The following is a 20282-nucleotide window of genomic DNA, read 5'->3' as shown; positions in this document are numbered from 1 at the left end:
ATGCAGAAAACAAAATTGAGCGACACTCTTAAAATTGCATCTGAAAACCCGTTTCTTCACTTTAAAGTTATCCTAATGCTGTGAAAAACCTGCTCCTATTTTTAAACTCAAAAGAACGGCATAGCTCCAAAAGAAAGGTGTTTACAAAAAGCTCTCCTAGAAAGAGAGATTTTCAAGGATCAAAAATTACTGTAGGATTTGGGTTGCAACGTACATTACTACATTCTATTCGATAATAATTTGACATTTCACTGGGCTCGTCTGATATGTAATTGACACGATTCAAAAGGACGTTAGAAACCAACAAATTTATTCAAGCACGGCAGGAAATTCGAGGATGACATGACTGAAAAAAACTCAATTTCTAAATTCCTTGAGGCACTGTAAGACAAAATAATAAATAATAAGAAATAAGAATTGGAGAGAGTTGAATATGTTTGCATACCGAATATTTCAGTTATATGCGAAAGAGGGAATAATTGCTTTCTGACAGAGAGGCAGGCAGGCAGGTAGTCAAATCCGCATTTCGTCTTTGGATACTGACACGGGGTTAGTTCTCGGTGCGAAGGAGTTACCGAGGCGCAGGGAACACAGCCCAGACTCAAGTGTAATTGGAGTTCGAATTCCGAGTTCAAGTTCACTGCCTGTCAGACGGATGGGGGCCATGGATGCCATTTAAAACAATACGGCGACATTCTAAACTAATAAACGAGAAAAAACCCGGTGCGCTAGCCGGGCGACGGGTTGGGGGTTGGGGTTCCCGGACCTGATTTACAGCCTGGTTAATGGAGGTGTCGTTCCTGACTCCCATAAATCCCGACTCCCAAATGTTTTGGATTATTAATTACCGCAGACACGGACCGGACTCCGGGGCGCTCTCTGGTGACCAACCTGCGACGCCAACGAGCACTGCCCAATTCGAGTTCGTCTGCGTCCGCGAACCGAGTAAATCATCTCCCTAATTATACCACGGATGCAGGATCGCTTAACCGATTCCCAGAATCCGTCGCCCGGGAGACGGAAGGGCGTAACTGCAAATTGAGATGAGCCCGGAAAAGCGTTGAATTGTACGGCCGACAGGGCTCATGGCGAAGTGTAATTGCACCCTTATGCCAGGGAGACGACGAATCCAAGGATCGGATTCAGGGTGCCACAGAATTCAGAGGATGAAATTCCCTGACATGTCCCTGATTTCTCCGTCACATTGTGTTAAATTCCCTGACAATTGAGGATGTGCAAAATGCTTGAAAAGACATAAATTGAAATAGTTTTCAGCCAAAAGTTGATCAAAACGTCACACGGAGAAAAAACTTCGCGCGTGGCACCCGAAGTTGAGGTCATATGGAGCTCTGAAGTTTTCGGATCACGTATCTAAAAACTTGAGGTCCAGCTGCCGAAGTTCGGGTCACACATCTGAAGTACTCCGGTAGACACCGAAGTGTCTCGATGTCTGACCCGAACTTCGGCAGCTGGACCTCAAGTTTTCGCATGCGTGATCAGAAAAATTCAGAGATCCATACGACCTCAACTTCGGGTCCCATGCACGAAGTTTTTTTCTCCGTGGAGACTCATTCTAGAAAGGGAACGAAGGTGACTTGACAATTTTTCCCTGATATTTTCGTCATTTTCCCTGACATTTCCAGTTTTTCCTGACTTTAAAAATTCCCTGACATTTCCCGGTTTTCCCTGATTGTGGCAACCCTGGTTTGGCTCGTGTCCATTTGCCGACTTCGTGAGCGTGCAAAACGAGTGCGAATAAACGAGCTCAATTTTTCAACGAATAGGCAACTGACCGGGGTCTTGTTGCGGGTAGCCCATTGCTCCGAAGCCGGGCCCGAAAAAATAAACAGCATCGCAACGGGAGTTCTTTCGGGCTCCGGCGGCCGTTGGCCCGCCTTCTAAGTCGAGCAACGAGGTTACCAACGCGCGCACCCCATTACTGCCGCGCTGCGGGAAACAACGCATCTGCGACGGGTTCCCACTCGAGTTCGGTGGTTCTTGCCCAGCATGGCGGAGACTCGCGTCGCGGTGGTCGGCACTCCTGGTGGTGCGCATCGGCACATCGACCAAAGCTTATCGCTGGATAAAATCACAGAGACTACACAGCAGACGTTTCTTGACAAATAATCCAACTCGAAAAACAAAAACGGAAAACGTGCGTTTGTCTTAAACAGCCCGGAGACGCCGTTCGGCCGTGCGCCCCCCCCCCCCCCCCTTAACAGGGAAGATAGCGCCGCGAGCAACCGCACCAACCCGGCTGAAAAGTGGGAACATTTTAAAATGGAGAGGTCTATCACCATCATTTTCATTTGCACCAGTTTTGCCATCTTCCACGTCCTCATTTTCTCGTTTACTACCCTCACCCTCGCCTTTTCTCTACTCTGGAGGGACCACAGAAGTAGGAAGAAAGAAGGGACCACCTCGAGCCCTCTCCTAGATTGTCGCGCTAACTCCGCAAAAACATTCCACCGTTGCAAATTTCTGCAGATATAATTATTTTCGGAGGAACTTGAGAATGTGTTTTTCAGAATGGACTGAATTTCGAATGACTTCGTCGGAAAAGTTGGAAGTAAATGTTTATGAATTTCCTCATAAATCCAGACTTCTCCAGAAGAAGTGTTGCGACGTCCAGATGTTGACGGACGTTTCTTTCTCAGCGCGGAGGAATACATTTCGTAGCTCCTCAGACGTAAGAGCGTATCTCGATTTCAGAATGAGCCTCAGAAAACATGGACTCACGTGTATAACACAGCCGTGCTAAGGAAAAACGCCGTATGAACATTCGAGAGTTGCCAAATTTCCTTCGATAAAATGTTCATTTTTTAGAAAAATTATGAATATTTTTTCTTGAAATTTTCTGACGATTTAGATCAAATTATAAACAAAATTATCTGAGAAATTGGCAGAAAAATATTCAAAAATTCTCCTGAATACTTGTGATTTACTAGAGGAAACTTGGTAACGCCTGAAGGCTCGTAAGGCGTTTTTTCTCAGCATAACAGGGTTCATATGGAAATTGAGATAAGTTCTTACGTCAGCGGGGCGACGATTTGCGCGGACAAACACGAAGTCCGAGGACTCGGACTCCGGCGCGAGTGTACCGAGAAAATTTGAAGAGAACAAGGAAAGAGGCGCGCGTTATCCCGAAGAGGCATTGCCCGAAATAAAGAGCAAGATCAAATTGAGATCTCTCGAGGTCCGACTCGTCGTGAAGGAGTCTCTTTATTTAAAGCGTCAATATTGGACTTGAAGGTTATGGTCTCGTTGAGAGGGGGCGGGAGGAGGGAGGGGGGGGGGTTAAGAAACGGCTGACCACCCAGTTTGTTCTCGTTCACGTAAGGCACTTGTGACTCGGGTTCCTGACTTCAGTTACTGACTCCCCGCATGTCACTTTCTCAAAGAGCGCCAGGCTACCGGGCATTACTGCCGCGCTGAGTCAAAACGCCGTAAGAGCATTCGAATGTTGCCAAATTGTCTCTCAGAAAATATTTATTTTTGAAGAAAGTAACGATTATTTTCTCTTGAAATTTTCTGAATTTTTAGATCAAATTACGAACAAAATCCTCTGAAAAATCGGAAGAGGGATATTCCAAAAATTTCCCTGAATATTAGTGATTAGTCGAAGGAAATTTGGCAACGCCTGATGGTTTATACGGCGTTCTTGCGTAGCGCGGGAGCTTAGGTTCCCGGGATTAGCTGTTGTCGCATCCCTCACCCCCGGCTCCCCCGCTCACGAGAGGCCGGGACACGACCCACGATTCCCTTAAGAAAACAAGCTGGAGCCCCCACGATTCCGCAAAAGAAAACTGACCCTCCTCTCGTCCACCCTTGATCTCGCTCCGTATCCAGGCTCGGCTAACAAATTAACCGAATTACCGACAGATTTGGGACGTCCTGCCTCCATCTGTTTCGTGGGCGGCTCCTCCGTTGGCACCCCTTGACATCCGAGCATAACGACCCGATCTTATCGTTGTTTACGGACGATTCTCAAATTGCGTGTAAACGGCAAACAAAGTCGTTCCCTCCTTCATTGTTTACACGCCACCCCGTGTCCCTGCGCCCTGCCGCCGCACCAGTGCCGTGGCGTGAACGATCGATTATCGATATTTCTCCATTTGAGGCTATGGTAAAGAATCGATTGTTAAGGTGTCGCTGCGAACACCCTGTTCATCGATCCTTTCCCATAGGTTTGAATGAGAGATCTATCGATACATCGCAAAGCACGCCACGCCACTGCACCGCACCGCGCCGGAACGTGTAGTTTGATTCCAGCGGTCGCTTTAAAATACTAATTTCGGCTTTGTAATCTTGTCACCCTCCTCCCCGCCTCATCTGCACGACAAGCGACGACGAGTTGATTTCTGGAATCGCTTCGAGATCTTCGCCCAACCCAAAATATTAAATCACCTAACGATTAGGTCATCTGCTCAACAAACCTCCTCTTTAGAATTCTCTCCTCTGACGCCAGACTCACTTCTCATATTTCTCTGTCTTCGCTTAGACCGGAAGAATTCAAATCAAACCGATACTAACCATTTAAAATAGTCGAAAAATAAGGGACACTGCGGCCCTTTGTTGAGATTGAGATTGATAGACAGAGCGATAGACAAAGAAGACAAAAGGAGTATGGAGCGAGCCTGTTGGTTGAAATGGGTGGTTCTAATAGACTAAGGGAGAAAGTGGTGGACTAATTACATGGTCTCTCGTGGGTTGCCGTTGGTTTGTCTATTACCTACCTCCTTTGTCCATTGCAACCACCCGCTTCCACCAATAGGATTCCTCCGCACCCTTCATTTCTTCTTTGTCTATAGCTTCGTCTACAAATTTCAACCATTAGCCCGCTGCATTGGGAGTCCTAAACTGAGGCTAACTTCTCCACAGGGGTACAGATTGTTCTAGACCTCCGCAATTTTCCAGGAATCCTCCTGTACCTGCAACGCGATGGGTTTTCGCAAGAAGGCCAACATAACTCGCCGATTAAAAAGTGTGTAAAATATTTGGATTATTTTTTGAATGTGTGCCGAAGTCGTATTATTCCACAAGCGGTGGAAATATAAAAACCTTGTGGAGGGGGGGGGGGGGTAAAAAGCTCTCGGTCTCCAAACTTTTCCAGGGCACAGTCGCACGACCGCGCGGTTGAGAGCAATTTGCTCCCCTATGTTTCTTCAGTCGATGAGTTTCCCAAGAACGGTCGAGTGCTAAACTAATCGTACAATTTTAAAAGTAACTCTTACCGACTACGCTGTTTTAGGATAATTGACATTGTATGACTCACCTGAAACAAAGAGAAAATAAATACATTAGCATTGATGTCGAAAAAAAAGAGGTAACTGAGGTAAAATCACATTTCAATATCATTCCCTGCTGAATCGAAACGCTTATAATCAACAAGAGATACAAGAAAACATAAATCGGATGAAATAAAGGGTAAATAAATGAGTAAATTCGGCGACACCTGGAGGTTCATACTGCGTTTTTCCTTAGCACGACGGAATGAGGAATCGGCGCGAACGGAGGAGAGGAGAAAAATGAGTCCGAGTCCGAGACATAAAGAGCCTATTGTATTTCCCGGGCGGGGTAGCGGCGCACAGCAGATCCGAGTCAATCAGAGAGGTCGGACATGAAATATTTAACCAAAACTGCAAATTTTGATGTTTATTTACTCACATATTACATTTTAAAGAGTGCTTCCGAGAGTAAATTTCACGAAGAAATCAATGAAACCAACTTCGGAACCCTAAAGTTTGTGTGAACAGAGTTATAAGCGTTGAAAGTTTCCGAATTTTGTGCCACCTCTTCTACTGACTCCATCCACTGTGCGATGGCGACCGCCATGCGGGAGCGGTTACCGCGGCAAAGACCAACCTGACATACGAGCGTATCTCCATTCCCACATGAGCCCGGGAAAGCATAGAGATGCACGTAGAACAGGGCTCACGGGGGGACAGAGCTACGCCTTTAAGTCAGGGAGGCGACGAGATACGAGATACGGCACCGCGCCACACGCTGACCCACCGAGAGTCACCGATGACCACAGAAGCGGCGGCGACCGGGCGCGCCCAACACCGCGCCACCGTTGCGACATGATACATGTGTGAAACTGTCTTCACTCGGCTTCCTACACGGCGAGACTTTAGAATTACTTTGCGACAGGCTCCTGTTTTCCAGGCGCCCACGCCGTCGCAAAGGTTACGCTTTTATACGTTGCAAAGGTTATGCGACTGGAGTGGACCGGGGAACTAAATGCGCATGAGAGAATTCACGAGGGAATGAATTGATCGGACATTACGAAAGACGCTCCAAACTGTGCAATTTTTGTGACGGTTTATTCATTACGTAGGGACCTGAGATCCATGATGAGACGAAGATGAAGGAAATGCTAAAGCGCGATATTGGGAAGGCCCTTATGTGGAAGTGGTCACCAACAGTTCTTTTGAGATGTGCTTCTTTCATATCGGATTTGTAAGTTTGGAACTTATTAATTTCTTTGGTGACGAATTTGGTGGACTCAATTCTAATAAGATACGTCAGACTGACCAATTTCGTGCATTGTCGGAATTAGATGGCCAATTGGACGTATTTCTGCCAAACGGAACTATGTGCATTAAGGCATGATCCCTGAGACCCATAAAAGTGAATGCATAACAGAGCTCACGCCATAATGCACATAGTTCCGTTTGGCAGAAATACGTCCAATTGAACTAAATTGTGCGATGAGGAGCAGGAATTTCCGGCTCATTCGTAAAAACACATTTATCTATAGGGAAACTAATGGTCCATGCGTCGTTCTAAAACTGACCCAGAAATTGTAGTTCCTAACTACAAAATATAGTCCGATTTGTCAACTGGCAACTCCGTGTGGTAAACCACACTGCGTGATTTCCAACCGGGAAGACGCGAAGGCCTCAGTGGTGACTGTCCTTTGTGAAAGACAATTCGGAGCCATAATTTGAGGAAACAGAGCCAGAATTCCGGAATGAATGAAACGACCGACTGCAATTAGGGATCGAATAATACAAATAAACGGAGGACACACACGTTTAAGCCCCGATCGTTAGGGGGTAAGCCTGGTCATTAGATTTCGGGCATCATCCTCGAACAAGAGCAAGGGTGGCGGCCCGAGGCGAGAGACGCGGTTGGGACCGAATAAAAAGACCCGAGAGAAACAAGAATAAGACGTTGTTGCCCGTTCGTGGACGCACAATGATGTCCTCCAAGAAACATAAACAAATGCCGGGTTTTGTGGTCACCTTTAATTTACGACAGGAGAAAGAGCCGGGAAAATAATTCGGGTTGTTTTATTCAATTTACAGTTTACGCGGCCGTTCGGGTTGTCGGGCTCCGAGCGGGACCACAGCGATGACCGCCTTGATTCGGGTACCACCGCACAGTAGAACGAGCGAATAGAGGAGGTCGGACATGAAATTTTTGGCTAAAATTTCGAGTTTCGATGTTTATTCCGTCTCAAATTCAATTTCAATGAGTGTTCCTGAAAGGCAATTTCACGATAAAACCAAGGAAAACAATCTTAAACTTTTTTGTTGCTTATTTTCGAAAATATAAGCTTTCGAGGTCTCCAAATTTTGTCCGATTTATCCTATAGACTCGATCCACTCAGGGTTGCCACAGCATTTGGAAAATGAAATTCCCTGACATTTCCCATGATTTCCCTGACACATTTTGGTGGAATCCCCTGACGATTGAAAATGTGACGAATAGTTGAGAAGGCATAACTGAAAATAGTTTTCGGGGAAAATTTGTTGTTCGAAACCTCAAACCCACTATAGAAAGCGAATGAGGGTTATTTAACAAATTGTCCCCGACATTTTCGTCATTTTCCCTGACATTTCCCGGTGTCCTCTGACTTTATAAAATTCCCTGAAATTTTCCGGTTTTCCCCGACTTTTTAAAATTCCCTGACATTTTCCGGTTTTCCCTGACTTTCTTAAATTCCCTGACATTTCCCGGTTTTCCCTGACTGTGGCGACCCTGTTCTTGGCTAAAATGTCAAATTTCGATGTTCATTCCGTCTCAAGCTCAATTTCAAGGAATGTTTCTGAGAGGAAATTCACGATAAAACCAAAAAAACCACCCTTAAACTTTTTGTTCACATATTTCCGAAAATGTGAGCTTCCAAAGTTTCCAAATTTTGTCCAACTTCTCCTACAGACTCGATCCACTGTGCGGCGTCCGCGAGGAGGTAACCTGGCGCGCTCCGTGGCCGTCATCAATAACGTGTGCTTTGAAAGTAAGCCGTTAAATTCGGATTTTGTTACTTTGTAGTAAAAAAATAAACGCGGCCCGGACAAGCTGACAGTAACGCTCCCTAACGAGGACCCGCGGACGTAGGCCGGCCGGCCGAACGTATAAATCATCTCGTTTTGAATATCAGAGCCAGATACCGGTGAGGAAGCACGGCTCGACTTGGGATCAGCACTAAGACCCTCTTCAAAAGTTTTATATGCCGTTTAACGAGGGCATTTAGTTTTGACTCTTTTTATTTTCCTCCTTGGGTCTGCCGCTTTATTCGATCAATTTCAGTAGCTCGGCTCGGAATGATCTGTGTCCAGAACTTTGGAGATTGCGTGTGGAGAGGATCTTTTCTCGAAAACTGCCCGTGTTGATGAGAACTAAGAATCTAGTTTTACCATGTTTCTGGCATATCTGAGTACTTTCTACGGGGCAAGATTTGGGTTTTTGAACCGTGTCCAGAATTTTAGGGCTTTCTTGTGGAGAGGATCTCTCGAAACCGTCGACCCGTCACTTGAAATCTGCCCGTGTTGAGGAGAACTAAGAATCTAGTTTACCATATTCCTGCTGCCTAATTTGACTGCCGTACTGAAGAAAAACGCCGTAAGAACCTTGGAGCGTTGCCAAACTTTTTTGAATAAAATACTAATTCATTAGGAAAATCTTAAGTCTGTCTACAAGAATAAATTCTTTATCGGGGGAAATTTGGCAACATTGACGAGCTCATTCGGTGTTTTTCCTTAGTACGGCAGTTGTGTTGCGAGGTTCTCACGGTGGCAACCGACTAAGATGATGCGGCTAGGGCTAGGGCACTGACAATACTGCTGTGCTACGGAAGAACGCCGTATGAGCCTTTAGACGTTGCCAAGTTTCCTCTGATAAAAACCGAATTTACTGGGAAAATTGCGAATATATTTTCCAAAAGTTTGAGATGATTTTGTACGCAATTTAATCTAAAATACCTGAAAATTTCAAGGAAAAATAAAAATATGCATAAATGTTGTCAAAAATACATGTTTTATCAAGAAAAATTTGACAACTCTCGAATGTTCATAAGTAGTTCTTCCATAGCACGGCAGAATATAGGTGCGAATAACGGCCCGAAAAGCGCCTTAAATGGCCCCGAAGAGGTGAGCGACATTCAAGTCGAACTTACTGACAGCTTTCACGAAACACCCGATTCTGATTAACGATGACCACTGACAGCATGAGTCGGGTTCACAGTTTCCGAATGCCGAGCGGCCAATTAAATTAACAGCGCGCACCGATATGAAGGCAGACGATAGGAGGAGAAGGATTAATTAAAAACACCATCGACTTCCGAGAGATGTTTTTAGAACGCCTGATTTACTGATATAACTTGAAGGAAAGGTGAGAGCTGGAGGGATTGATCATAACACGAATCAAACTCAGGAACATGGATCGCACTGCTTGAATGTGTTTCACCCTGACCTGACCCACGCAGTTGATTATACAGGGTCTGAGATCTTGGATCCTTCCAAATTTTAAGCGCTCCGCAACACTGACTTGACTTGATGATGTGAAGTTTTGAAGCAATTAGACCGCATTTTGCAATTTGGAACTAAAATTTCTGGCTTAGTTTAGGAACAATGTACGTGCCTTCAGTTTCCCTCAGCTCTTCAATGTCTTTACGGATGAGCGAGAAACCGTGGTTCCTAATTGCAAAATGTAGTCCAATTGATAAGAGTCAGGACATCTAGAGCGATGGATACGTTCTGTGACAGAATTAAGAGCGTTTTTAGTACAACAGTCAACAGGCCTTAAATTTTTTTTTCTTTCTTTAAGCACATAGAGCTTTCGTGATGATTTATAAAAAAAAGGGGGTGAGAAGAGAAATCGCAGCACGCCATTCTACTTGTTGTTTCAAGGAGAGCCGTAGCTGACTTTATCTAAGTAGAAGCATTACTTCGGATTTAAAAATAATGCATATGACAGTGTCTCGAACACAAAACCAATCATCGGCGAGCATTGTCGAGCGTCGGTAAACCAACAGTTTAATTAATTAATTGATTGATCAAAGGACAGAGACTAAGATAATCGAACGTCGGACACTCGACATCTCTCGATGAAGATATCGGATCTGGACGTGAGAAACGTGATAAGACGTCGGTTGACGAGAACGGTGGGCGGAGTGCGCTTGTGTTAAAAAGAGCGTTCAAAGCAAACGCTCGATTTGCGATAAATTAAATTATAACATCGGGTGGCGTTCACGAGACGGCGCTTGGCGTTCTGTAGGTCCTAACTCGCCCGTTTGTGTGTAAACGAGGCGACGTTGCAGATGGCGACCTCAACCTCCCCGGAAACACCGGTCGAAACGTCGGATCGGAACTCGGTTTGGCAGCCGCGAGTGTGATGCGTGTTACAGAGGCGTTCCGGCGAGACACGCAATAAGGCGTGTTCGGCGTTTCAACGGCGGCGCGCGGTGCCGTGGTGCGGCTCACAATGGTCCTTAACCACCGCGCAACACTTGTTGATTTTCAGACATTAATAAAGCAGCGTCTTTCATCGTCGACTGCCGGAAATATAAACCATGGGAACACGTCAGGGGGGAGGTTCCGCGGAAATGAGCCAAGATTTTACAGGCCTTTCAAAAATCAATTAAACTCTCTTCATTAGACTGAAGAGAATGAAATACGCGTATTCGACATTGTTAGAAATGGAAGGAAACACAACAAAGCCGACTTCAGCGACTTCGTCGTTGAAATCTGTGTCAGCACAAGACATCGATAATCGAAGTATTTCAAGGGTTATGTCTTGTCTTAAGGTGCGAAACCTTATAGGAGCATCTTTCCGCGGCATCCGACACCGGCAGACAACGCTGCAACCGAGTCGAGGGCGAGAAGACGCTCACATTTAAAGCATGGCACTTTCGGAGCGGAACCGCGTTTGACTAAACGCCTTCAATTTTCACGAATAGGCAAATTCTTGACCTAAGTGCACGTTGATTTGTATCCGTTCCGATGAGCCGGATGTGCTACCTCCGTTCAACTGGCCTACTTTCAACGAAGCAGCTTCGTTTCAAAATAACCTCCCCCCTCCCCTTTCTTTCCTCTTTTTGTAAAACTTGGAATTGCACATTCTGCGTGGTTACTGCAAAAACTTCTCGGTTGCTGACGCGTTGGAGAGGATTCTCCGCTGACACCGAGTTGCGTTGCCTGGAGACGTGATGGCACGCAAGCGTCGGATGATTGGAGGGCTGAACCACGATTGCTGGAGTCGTAATGGAGGGAGTACGGGGAAGGCGGGGGTGAAAATAAAGTGAAAAAAAGGAACAATACTGAAACTTGAGCGCGAGACGCGGTCGGCGTGAGTATTGTCTCAACGGCGAGCGGCGCGGCGCGGGACAGCACTCAAGTTTTTAATCACGACTGGGAGCAGGCGCATGGCCGAGGTGGGAAAACAAGGAGTAATTACGTACCACTCATTAGTCTCGATATGAGCCAAAACCTCAAAAAATGTGACCAGGCGTTTGAGAAGAGCTCCGTACACAGTTGCCTCGTTTCTCAAGAAACAGGGAAGCTGGATGTTCAGGGCAGGGTGGCATGAAGCGTAAGAACGAAATGAAAGATTGGAAATTTCAGTGAAATATTTCATGGAAATTCACGAGGCTATGAAATATTTCATATTTTTCAGGGGCTAGAGTATGCAACCCGCACTCAGACACGCAAAAATAGAAGAAAGTCACAATTTTTACGTTTTGCAAAACATGAAAAGGAACCGGTACTTTTCAATATCTTACATAAATTTCTGAAATTTCATGAAATATTTCACTTGAAAGAGCTTGATGCAAAAACGGCTTTTTTCGCCCCCCCTCTGGAAGTTCTTCAGACTTTGTCTATTGATTACTCATACTTGAGCGCATCTTTTCCCAAATTTTCAGACTCCCAAAAAATTTTTGGGGGGAGCTAGGGGGGGTGGAAGTCAAAACCTGTGAACCTCGATATCTCTTGAACAAAGAAAGATATCGAGGTCCGGTTTGGACGAAAAATCGTCTAAAATTGCATACTTTAAGATTCTAAAGGTCGAAATACCGATATCACATTTTTAAGTCAACATATGTGCTTTTTTCCGTTTTTAGGTCTAGAAAATTTCTTTTAAACGAAAAATTTACAAAGATCTCAATTTTTTATTTGAACCAAAACCAGTTTTTTAAATTGTTCGTCTTTTTCCGCATCCAACGAGTGGTCCATTAAGCTGGGGAACCAAACGGTTCCGGAGTTATGATCGATTGAAGTTTCCGCTCAACGCGCGCCGACCGATTTTCGCGCGCAAAAAAGTCGGATTTGACTGTTATTAGATCAGATTGAATGTTCAAACTGAGCAAAATGCTTTATTAGGGACTCTTGAGGGTCGATGAGTTCAGAAATTACCGATACTTCCAAAAAATTCACGCTTTTAAAATTGCAGCTTCGGACAGGACCACTGAGCGACCGGTCGGCGCTCAGTGGGCCTCTAAAATAGCGCTGCGGAGCTGTAATTTTAAAAACGTAAATTATTTGGAAGTATCTGTAATTTCTGAACTCAGCGACCCTCAAGAGTCCCTAATAAAGCATTTTGCTCAGTTTGAACATTCAATCTGATCTAATAACAGTCAAATCCGACTTTTTTGCGCGCGAAAATCGGTCGGCGCGCGTTGAGCGGAAACTTCAATCGATCATAACTCCGGAACCGTTTGGTTCCCCAGCTTAATGGACCACTCGTTGGATGCGGAAAAAGACGAACAATTTAAAAAACTGGTTTTGGTTCAAATAAAAAATTGAGATCTTTGTAAATTTTTCGTTTAAAAGAAATTTTCTAGACCTAAAAACTGGAAAAAAGCACATATGTTGACTTAAAAATGTGATATCGGGATTTCGACCTTTAGAATCTTAAAGTATGCAATTTTAGACGATTTTTCGTCCAAACCGGACCTCGATATCTTTCTTTGTTCAAGAGATATCGAGGTTCACAGGTTTTGACTTCCACCCCCCCTAGCTCCCCCCCAAAATTTTTTGGGAGTCTGAAAATTTGGGAAAAGAAGCGCTCAAGTATGAGTAATCAATAGACAAAGTCTGAAGAACTTCCAGAGGGGGGCGAAAAAAGCCGTTTTTGCATCAAGCTCTTTCAAGATTTTATTTTTCATGAAATTATGCCACCCTGGTTCAGGGTTTAAACGACGCCTTCAGAATGTAAGCCTCTCGCCGGACAGTTACACGGAGGAAAGGAAGGTATAAAGTGCCAATTAAAATATAAGGAAAAACATTACAGCCCGATCGGAATTCATCTCACACATTTTAAAGGAGGGAAAACCCCTCAAAGAAAATGAAAAAAAGCGATTAGGCGCGCGAATTAATGTATAAGGCGGGGGGGGGGGGGGAACTCCCTAGTAAAAAGAATGTTGAGTTCTACTTATTAAAACTCAAAATGCTCCATCGATCTGAAATTGTTAACTACACAATCAAGCACTAAGTTGAGAATAAAAGAGACAGGTATCATATTTTTACTCCTAGATGCTGGGCTCGTATCTTTGGGATTCTAGACGTGAATGACCCTTCCTTAGAAATTATTAAATTTGAAGAGAGTAACGTTTACTGATGGGAAGTAGAAATCCAGCACTTTTGGTAATGAATTCTCCGGGCGGCAAAATTTTCTTTCTATTACTTTTGAAAAGGTTTTGATGGCAACGAGCAACAACACAGGACGAAGATGGGAATCTCCAAAATTTTGGAAAATTCCTCATTCACACCCGATGGCATCATTAAAAACAGGTATTTACGTTCAGTTGGATAAAAAATCCGATCATTAAAATAGAAAGAGGCAACGACGCCAGCGCGTGCGTGAACCATCTTCTTTTGATCCTTTGCGCCTCCGAAGTTTGTTCACGTCGTCTCAAGACTATTCCCTCAATTTAGAGAATTTCAGGAATCCGCGCCATGCCGCGCTTTCCTTCTTCGGTGCGGCGTGCTTTGCGATTCATCGATTGATCTGCCGTTTAAACCCACGGAAATGGATCGATAAACAGGGTGTTCGCAACGATCGAATGATAATCGATTCTTTACCGCAGCTTCAAATGGGGGAGGGATATCGATAATCGATCAGTCACGTCTCGCTACTGGTGGCATCGGATCACCGAAGAGCGCTCGTGTCAACGATGTCTTCAGATGAGGAACCATTTGGGCGTAGAAATCGGGCCCTGGCATCAACTGTTTATTCGCGAAAGGCCTTATGTACCAGACACTCATGAGCCCTGGTTTTCTTCTCCTGGCACGACTTACCGAACTCACAGTGCATGAACCCTTCTCAGTTCGAATGGACGTCTCACGATCTCGTATAGGTGGCCGTTTCCAGTATTTTGAACTCACCTGGAAGAGAACACCATTTCCTGACTTCTTTCTAGATCACCGATGGAACAGTTGAAAATACTCTTGCATCTCTATAAGCTCCGCGATTTAGAACGGCGAAAGCCTTAAATAGGTTGTCTACTATTTCATTCTGGATTTTCCTGATTTATAATCTGAAATTTCCTGACTTTTTGCGTGAATAAATTGACACGAAAATGATGTAACAAATCAAAATATTCGATGAATTGACTAAAATGTGTGAGAAATGCTTAAAGCTCATAATTTCCTGATCTATGACCGATTTTCCTTATGTTTTCCTGATTTTTCCGGATGACATCGAATCTTCTGATATTTTCCAGTTTTTACTGCCGGTAGACACTAGACGGGTTAAACTAATTCGAAAAGTCCAAATTGCGAGATTTTTAACGGAAAAAGGATCAACACTAGCAGGAAGAGATGCCAGCCAAAAGAAGATTTACCGACTCATACCGTTGGACGACAAGTATATGGGCTTGGACTAGGAACTGAACTGCCACATCGCCCCCTGCATGAAAGCAGAGGAAGCTATGAAGGAGGAGCTCTCCACTTCTCCGGGAATGCTCGGAAATAGAGTCATGCCATGAGCCATGAGTCATGCATAGATCGTTGTACACAAGTGACGTTGCGGTAGCCCAAGTTCCGGTGCCCCTTCATCTTCATCTTGTGGCCAAGTCGAGGCAAGGCACTCGCCTCAAAAGAATCTTGTCGTGTTAGTGGGCCACTCCTCCTATTTGACCGGTGAAATGAGTAATTAAGCTGCGCAATTCTGCAACGACCGTACGCGGTGCGTTACACAGACAAACCGCACAACATCCGACTGGCGAATTGTTCTGTGACAAACTGCGTCCCTCGGTGGGAAAATAAAGAAATACGATGACGAAAATTATAAATGAAACAAATGTAATCATGTATATTTACACCTTTGCTGATCTCATCCGTCCTATTTCAGCGATGTATCTTTAAAAAAAGAGAGAAAAAAACGACGTTTTTAGCTGTTCTCTCAGCTTTTCCCTGATTGCTTTAAAATGGGAGAGGGGGAGTGTCAGCCCAGCGTTACGTTCTTCAAAGGGGGGGGGGGGAGGGTGTACTACTGCCTTGCAAAGGAAAAACGCCGAATGAACATTCAGGGTTTGCCTAATTTCCTTTGATAAACCGCGAATTTCCTGGTAGATGTATGAATATTTTCCTCCCAATTTTCCAGATGATTTTGTTTGGAATTTCACCTGAAGATTCTGAAAAAAAGGAAACATATTCATAACTTTCCTCAAAATTAACATTTTATCAAAGGATATTTGGCAACTCTCGAATGTTCATACGGCGTTTTTCCTTAGCACGGCAGTGTAGGGCTGCGTTACGGGTGCGATACAAAGGGGGGGGGGGGGGGGTTTAAAAATCGGAAAAATTTCGTTACGTGATACTTGAACGGCCGCTCAGCGAAATTTCCGACTTGGTTAGAGTCGATCTTTGGACCCCGACGGGTTACACGACCCTAACTTAGAAATGGAATTGAATATCGAGCGAAGAAATGTCGGCGAGGAAACCTGGAGGAGACGACGACGCGCACCACCGAGCGGCGGGCGGCGCGGCATGCTGCGAGCAAATATTAATAAGTATGACGAATTTTGGCCGCGTGCGGCGTCCGGGGCAATAAGTCATGGAGCCAGTTCATTTTTCAAATAAATCCTCCCTGTAACAATAACTGATTCGTTTTTACTCTTGAAATAAAACAATTCTTGGACACCTGCCAGCGGAATAAATAAAACGGACGCACGGCCGGCGCGCCGCGGCGCATCGGCCCATCTCTCGCCGCGCCGCGATGCCCCTACTCCCGTGCTAAGGAAAAACACCGTATGAACCATCAGGCGTTGCCATTATTCCTTTTCATAAAACAAGAATTTCCTGGTGAGGCTACGAATATTTTTCTTCTACTTATTCAGATAATTTCACTCGCAATTCCACCGGGAAGTTCTGAAAATTTCAACGGAAAACATTCGATAACGTTCCTCAAAAATGAACATTTTATCGAAGGAAATTTGGCAACTTTCGAATGTTCATGTGGCGTTCTTCCTTACCACGGCAGCGTAGCATCCGGCTCCAGTTGCCGCACTCCATCGTACGTATTTAAATCAAAGAGAATCATATTAGTTCTGACGTGAGCTCTGAGACCCATAAGAATGCATCAATGGCAGGGCTCACGGCACAATAGGTATATTTCCTTTATATTCAAACACGTCCAGTTGAAAAATGCCTGAATTGATAACCGCGCAATTCTGGCAACAGAGCTTCGTTCCGATATTAACTGGACAGCAGCTTACGATTGCTACGGAATGATGGTTTGTGACACGGCGCAGAGATACGACTATTCGTGCTCGATGGATGTCCGTGTTGCGTCCGAAAAGTAGAAGGCGCTATGCCGCGAGGCGTTCCGCTCTATACTGCCAGTAAGGTGTCGCTCGGATTCAGGATAAAAGTTGGAAAACGAGATCCAATAACGTCTCTCCTCCCTTTGGATGGGTTGCTCACGTAGCCCTTGTAGGACCACCTCAAATAAAACAAATGGAACCAAGACAACATGGCTGTAGAGCAGGAAAAAGGACGCGCGTTGACGACGGCGCAGAGATACAACTATTCGTGCTTGATGGATGTCCGTGTTGCGTCTGCAAAATTGAAGGCGCGATGGCGCTAGGCATCAACTCGCAATGCTCCGTCCTGTGCTGCCGGTGTAGAGCCGCGTGTAGAGGCAGAACAAAATGGAATTTAGCAGCGGGGTTGCCACAGAATTTAGAAGATGAAATTCCCTGACATTTCCCTGATGTATCTGACACTTTTTGGGAGAATTCTGTGATAACTAAAGATGTGCCAAATGGTTAAAATGACATAATTTGAAATAATTTTCAGGCAAAATTTGTTGCTCGAAACGTCAAACCCATTTTCGAGAGCAAATTAAGGTTACTTAACGATGTTTTTCTGATACTTTCGTCATTTTTCCCGACATTTCCCGGTTTTCCCTGACTGCGGCAACCTTGTACCAATACTTTCGGCAACATTTTGCGACACATTCTCTTACAAACGGAGCGGATTTGTATCACGACTTCCCGATTGGTAAGAGATATAATTTCAAAACGACAGATGATATCTCACTTTTGTAACCTTTACCGCTAGCAACCTTAACCGCATCAAAAAAGGCCTCACAGAGCAATAAGATTCATTCGAATAAAACTAGTGGCTCTCATACACTGGAAAAAAAGTCGCTTGGATCTAGAGTCCAAACTCTTGAAATCATTGACAAGATAAAATACTCTTGATTCAATCGGATTTTTGCTTGAATCAAAAAGAAATCCGCTTAAATTAAGAGGCTTGGCTTTCGATTTAAGCAAAAATCCGATTGAATCAAGAGTATTCTTTCTTGTCAATATTTTCAAGAGTCTGGACTAGAGTCCAGACCTAGAGTTGGATCTAGAGATCCAAGCGACTTTTTTTTCCAGTGTACTTTTTACGCAAACATTTTACGTTATCGTCGGTCTGCCAGATCCTTTCTGCCGAGCTGGACGGCCGATTCTCAACTTGGGCATCCGAGTCAACGGACGGAGTCAAAAGCGAGAAAACTGGAAAAGATGGCTGCACTGGATCCGCGTCCAGGCCGCGGGAGCCGCGAGTCAAAAGTCAAACGACTGTTAATTGTAGCAACTACGATAACAATTAATCGCGTCGAGTCAATGAAGTGCTTTACTCGAGAGCTCCGCCGCGCCACCAATACTCCACGGCCGCGCTCGCCTTGCATCATCACCCCCCCCCCCCCCCTCCGAATAGCGTCTCCGACTTGCACATTTCCATCAAACGGCAATGACAGAGAGAATAATTGGACCGCGTTAAGCAGAAAGGAACAAGGCACATCAGCTATCGCAAAATTTGACTGGGCAGTTTAATTTTTTACAAGAAAATGTTTGTGCGGATTCCTACGAAAATTTTAAGGAATTTGCTTTGTACTATGCAGAAAATTCTCTAACATTTACACTAAAATCCGCGCAACCGTTTTCATGTAAAAAATTAAATTGCCCGATTAATTTTGGCAATAGCTGATGTGGCTTGGTTCCTTTCTGCGAAATTTTCTTATCTAAATCTATCTTAAATTTGCGAACACCCCTGTAAGGGGGGCGGGGGGCGGAAAACTTCAGGAGATCGGAGAGAAGCCGGGTCGCTTTGTCGGATCGTGTGAGGATCAAGGAAGGCCGCACAGTGGGTCGACTCAATTAGAGAGCTGGACATGAAATTTTAGACTAAAATTTTGATGTTTATTTCGTCATATTCTAAATAATAACGGGTGCATACTGAAAGAAAATTCCACGAATAAACCAATGGAATCACTTTTAGAGACCTCAAAATCGTGTGAAAACGGAGTTATAAGCTTATAAAATTCCAAAATTTTGTCCGACCTGTCCTATTGACTCGATCCACCGTGCGCCGCAGGTTGAGAACCGCAACTTCCACAGAGGCTGCCGCAGTTCTTCATCACGATATTGGCCACAGACTTTGGCACAAGGCCGAGCTGCAGGAAAGACGGATCGCTAAAGAGAGAGACGGACTGGAAGGGGGGGGGGGGTCGCGATCCGCACAATCCGTGGGGGGGGGGGGGACGACGAGGAGACCCCCGTCGAATGGGGTTATTGTTCAGAGCTTTAACAACACGAGTAGCCGGGAATCATTAATAACGTGTTACGTAAGAGCCGAATGAGCGTTCTCCTTGGCTTTTCGTCGACGGCACGCGGCACATACTATCCCATCTTCAGGGTCCGGCCGTTGAGTGGCCGGTCGTAAGCGAGATCGTGTTCCCGATGCACAGAGCGGAACTTCCATAAGCGGCGTGGGTAAAAATCTAAGGCACCGTAAAAATGGACGTGCGGAACCAAAAAAGGCACGAGATATTCAATTGAGCGCCACTGAACCTTTGTTCGACGAATTTTGACTTTCCCAGCATCCGAGAAGTGCACTGGTAAAAAAAATCTCTTGGACCAATGCCGCGGTGCATTGACTTAAGAGTGCAGTTTCTTGTCGCCGGATTTAAGAGTCTTGAACTCTTGTTTCAAGCGGATTTTGCATTGATTCAAGCGGATTTTGCATTGAAACAAGAGTCCAGACTCTTAAATCCGGTGACAAGAAACTGCACTCTTGAACCAAGAGGTTTTTTTTACCAGTGTGGCATAATAGGTCAGAAGTGAATATGCGCAAAATACACGTATTTAGACGTTATGGCATTCCATGTTCCGACTGAGAATGCCGACTTTAACCTGATTTTAACCAATTTTCAAATGCAAATAACTCCGACGGTCGCAAAAAGTGGCCGAAGTTCAGGCGCTACTGTTTCGGTCACTGAACCCGAAGCAGTCGATGCTACTACTACTACGGTCCCTGAACCCGGAACGGAGATTCTTCGATACAGCCGGGCCCTCGTCCCGGGAGCTTTTTTCAAGGGTGACAGACGGCAGATGAGACGTTGGCGGGTCACGAATTGACAGGGGGTGAAAAAAGTGAATTGACATCTTTGAGTTGGCAGCGAAGTGGGCGCACGCACTTGGCGGTGGCAGCGGCGTCATCTTGGCTGTCGCCTTCTCTGGGTCCCGGGTGCAGGCGCCGGGGTCAGCCGGCTCGGCCACC

The 20282-nt window shown here is 45.1% G+C and overlaps 1 protein-coding gene across 1 annotated transcript in view; it reads right to left on the bottom strand.

The window, feature by feature from the left end:
- Positions 1-5138: 5138 nt before the first annotated feature.
- The window catches only part of LOC109034080 (protein pangolin, isoforms A/H/I/S), a 141531-nt gene continuing 126387 nt past the window's right edge, over positions 5139-20282 (bottom strand). The window contains exon 4 of the mRNA XM_072298890.1: positions 5139-5275. Within this exon, the coding sequence (XP_072154991.1) occupies positions 5231-5275 (45 nt within the window). The 3' untranslated portion in view covers positions 5139-5230. The remainder of the gene's footprint in view (positions 5276-20282) is intronic.

Source organism: Bemisia tabaci, chromosome 3 (genome assembly GCF_918797505.1).
Source record: "Bemisia tabaci chromosome 3, PGI_BMITA_v3".
NCBI lineage: Eukaryota > Metazoa > Arthropoda > Insecta > Hemiptera > Aleyrodidae > Bemisia > Bemisia tabaci.
This window is presented reverse-complemented; position numbering and strand designations above follow the sequence as displayed.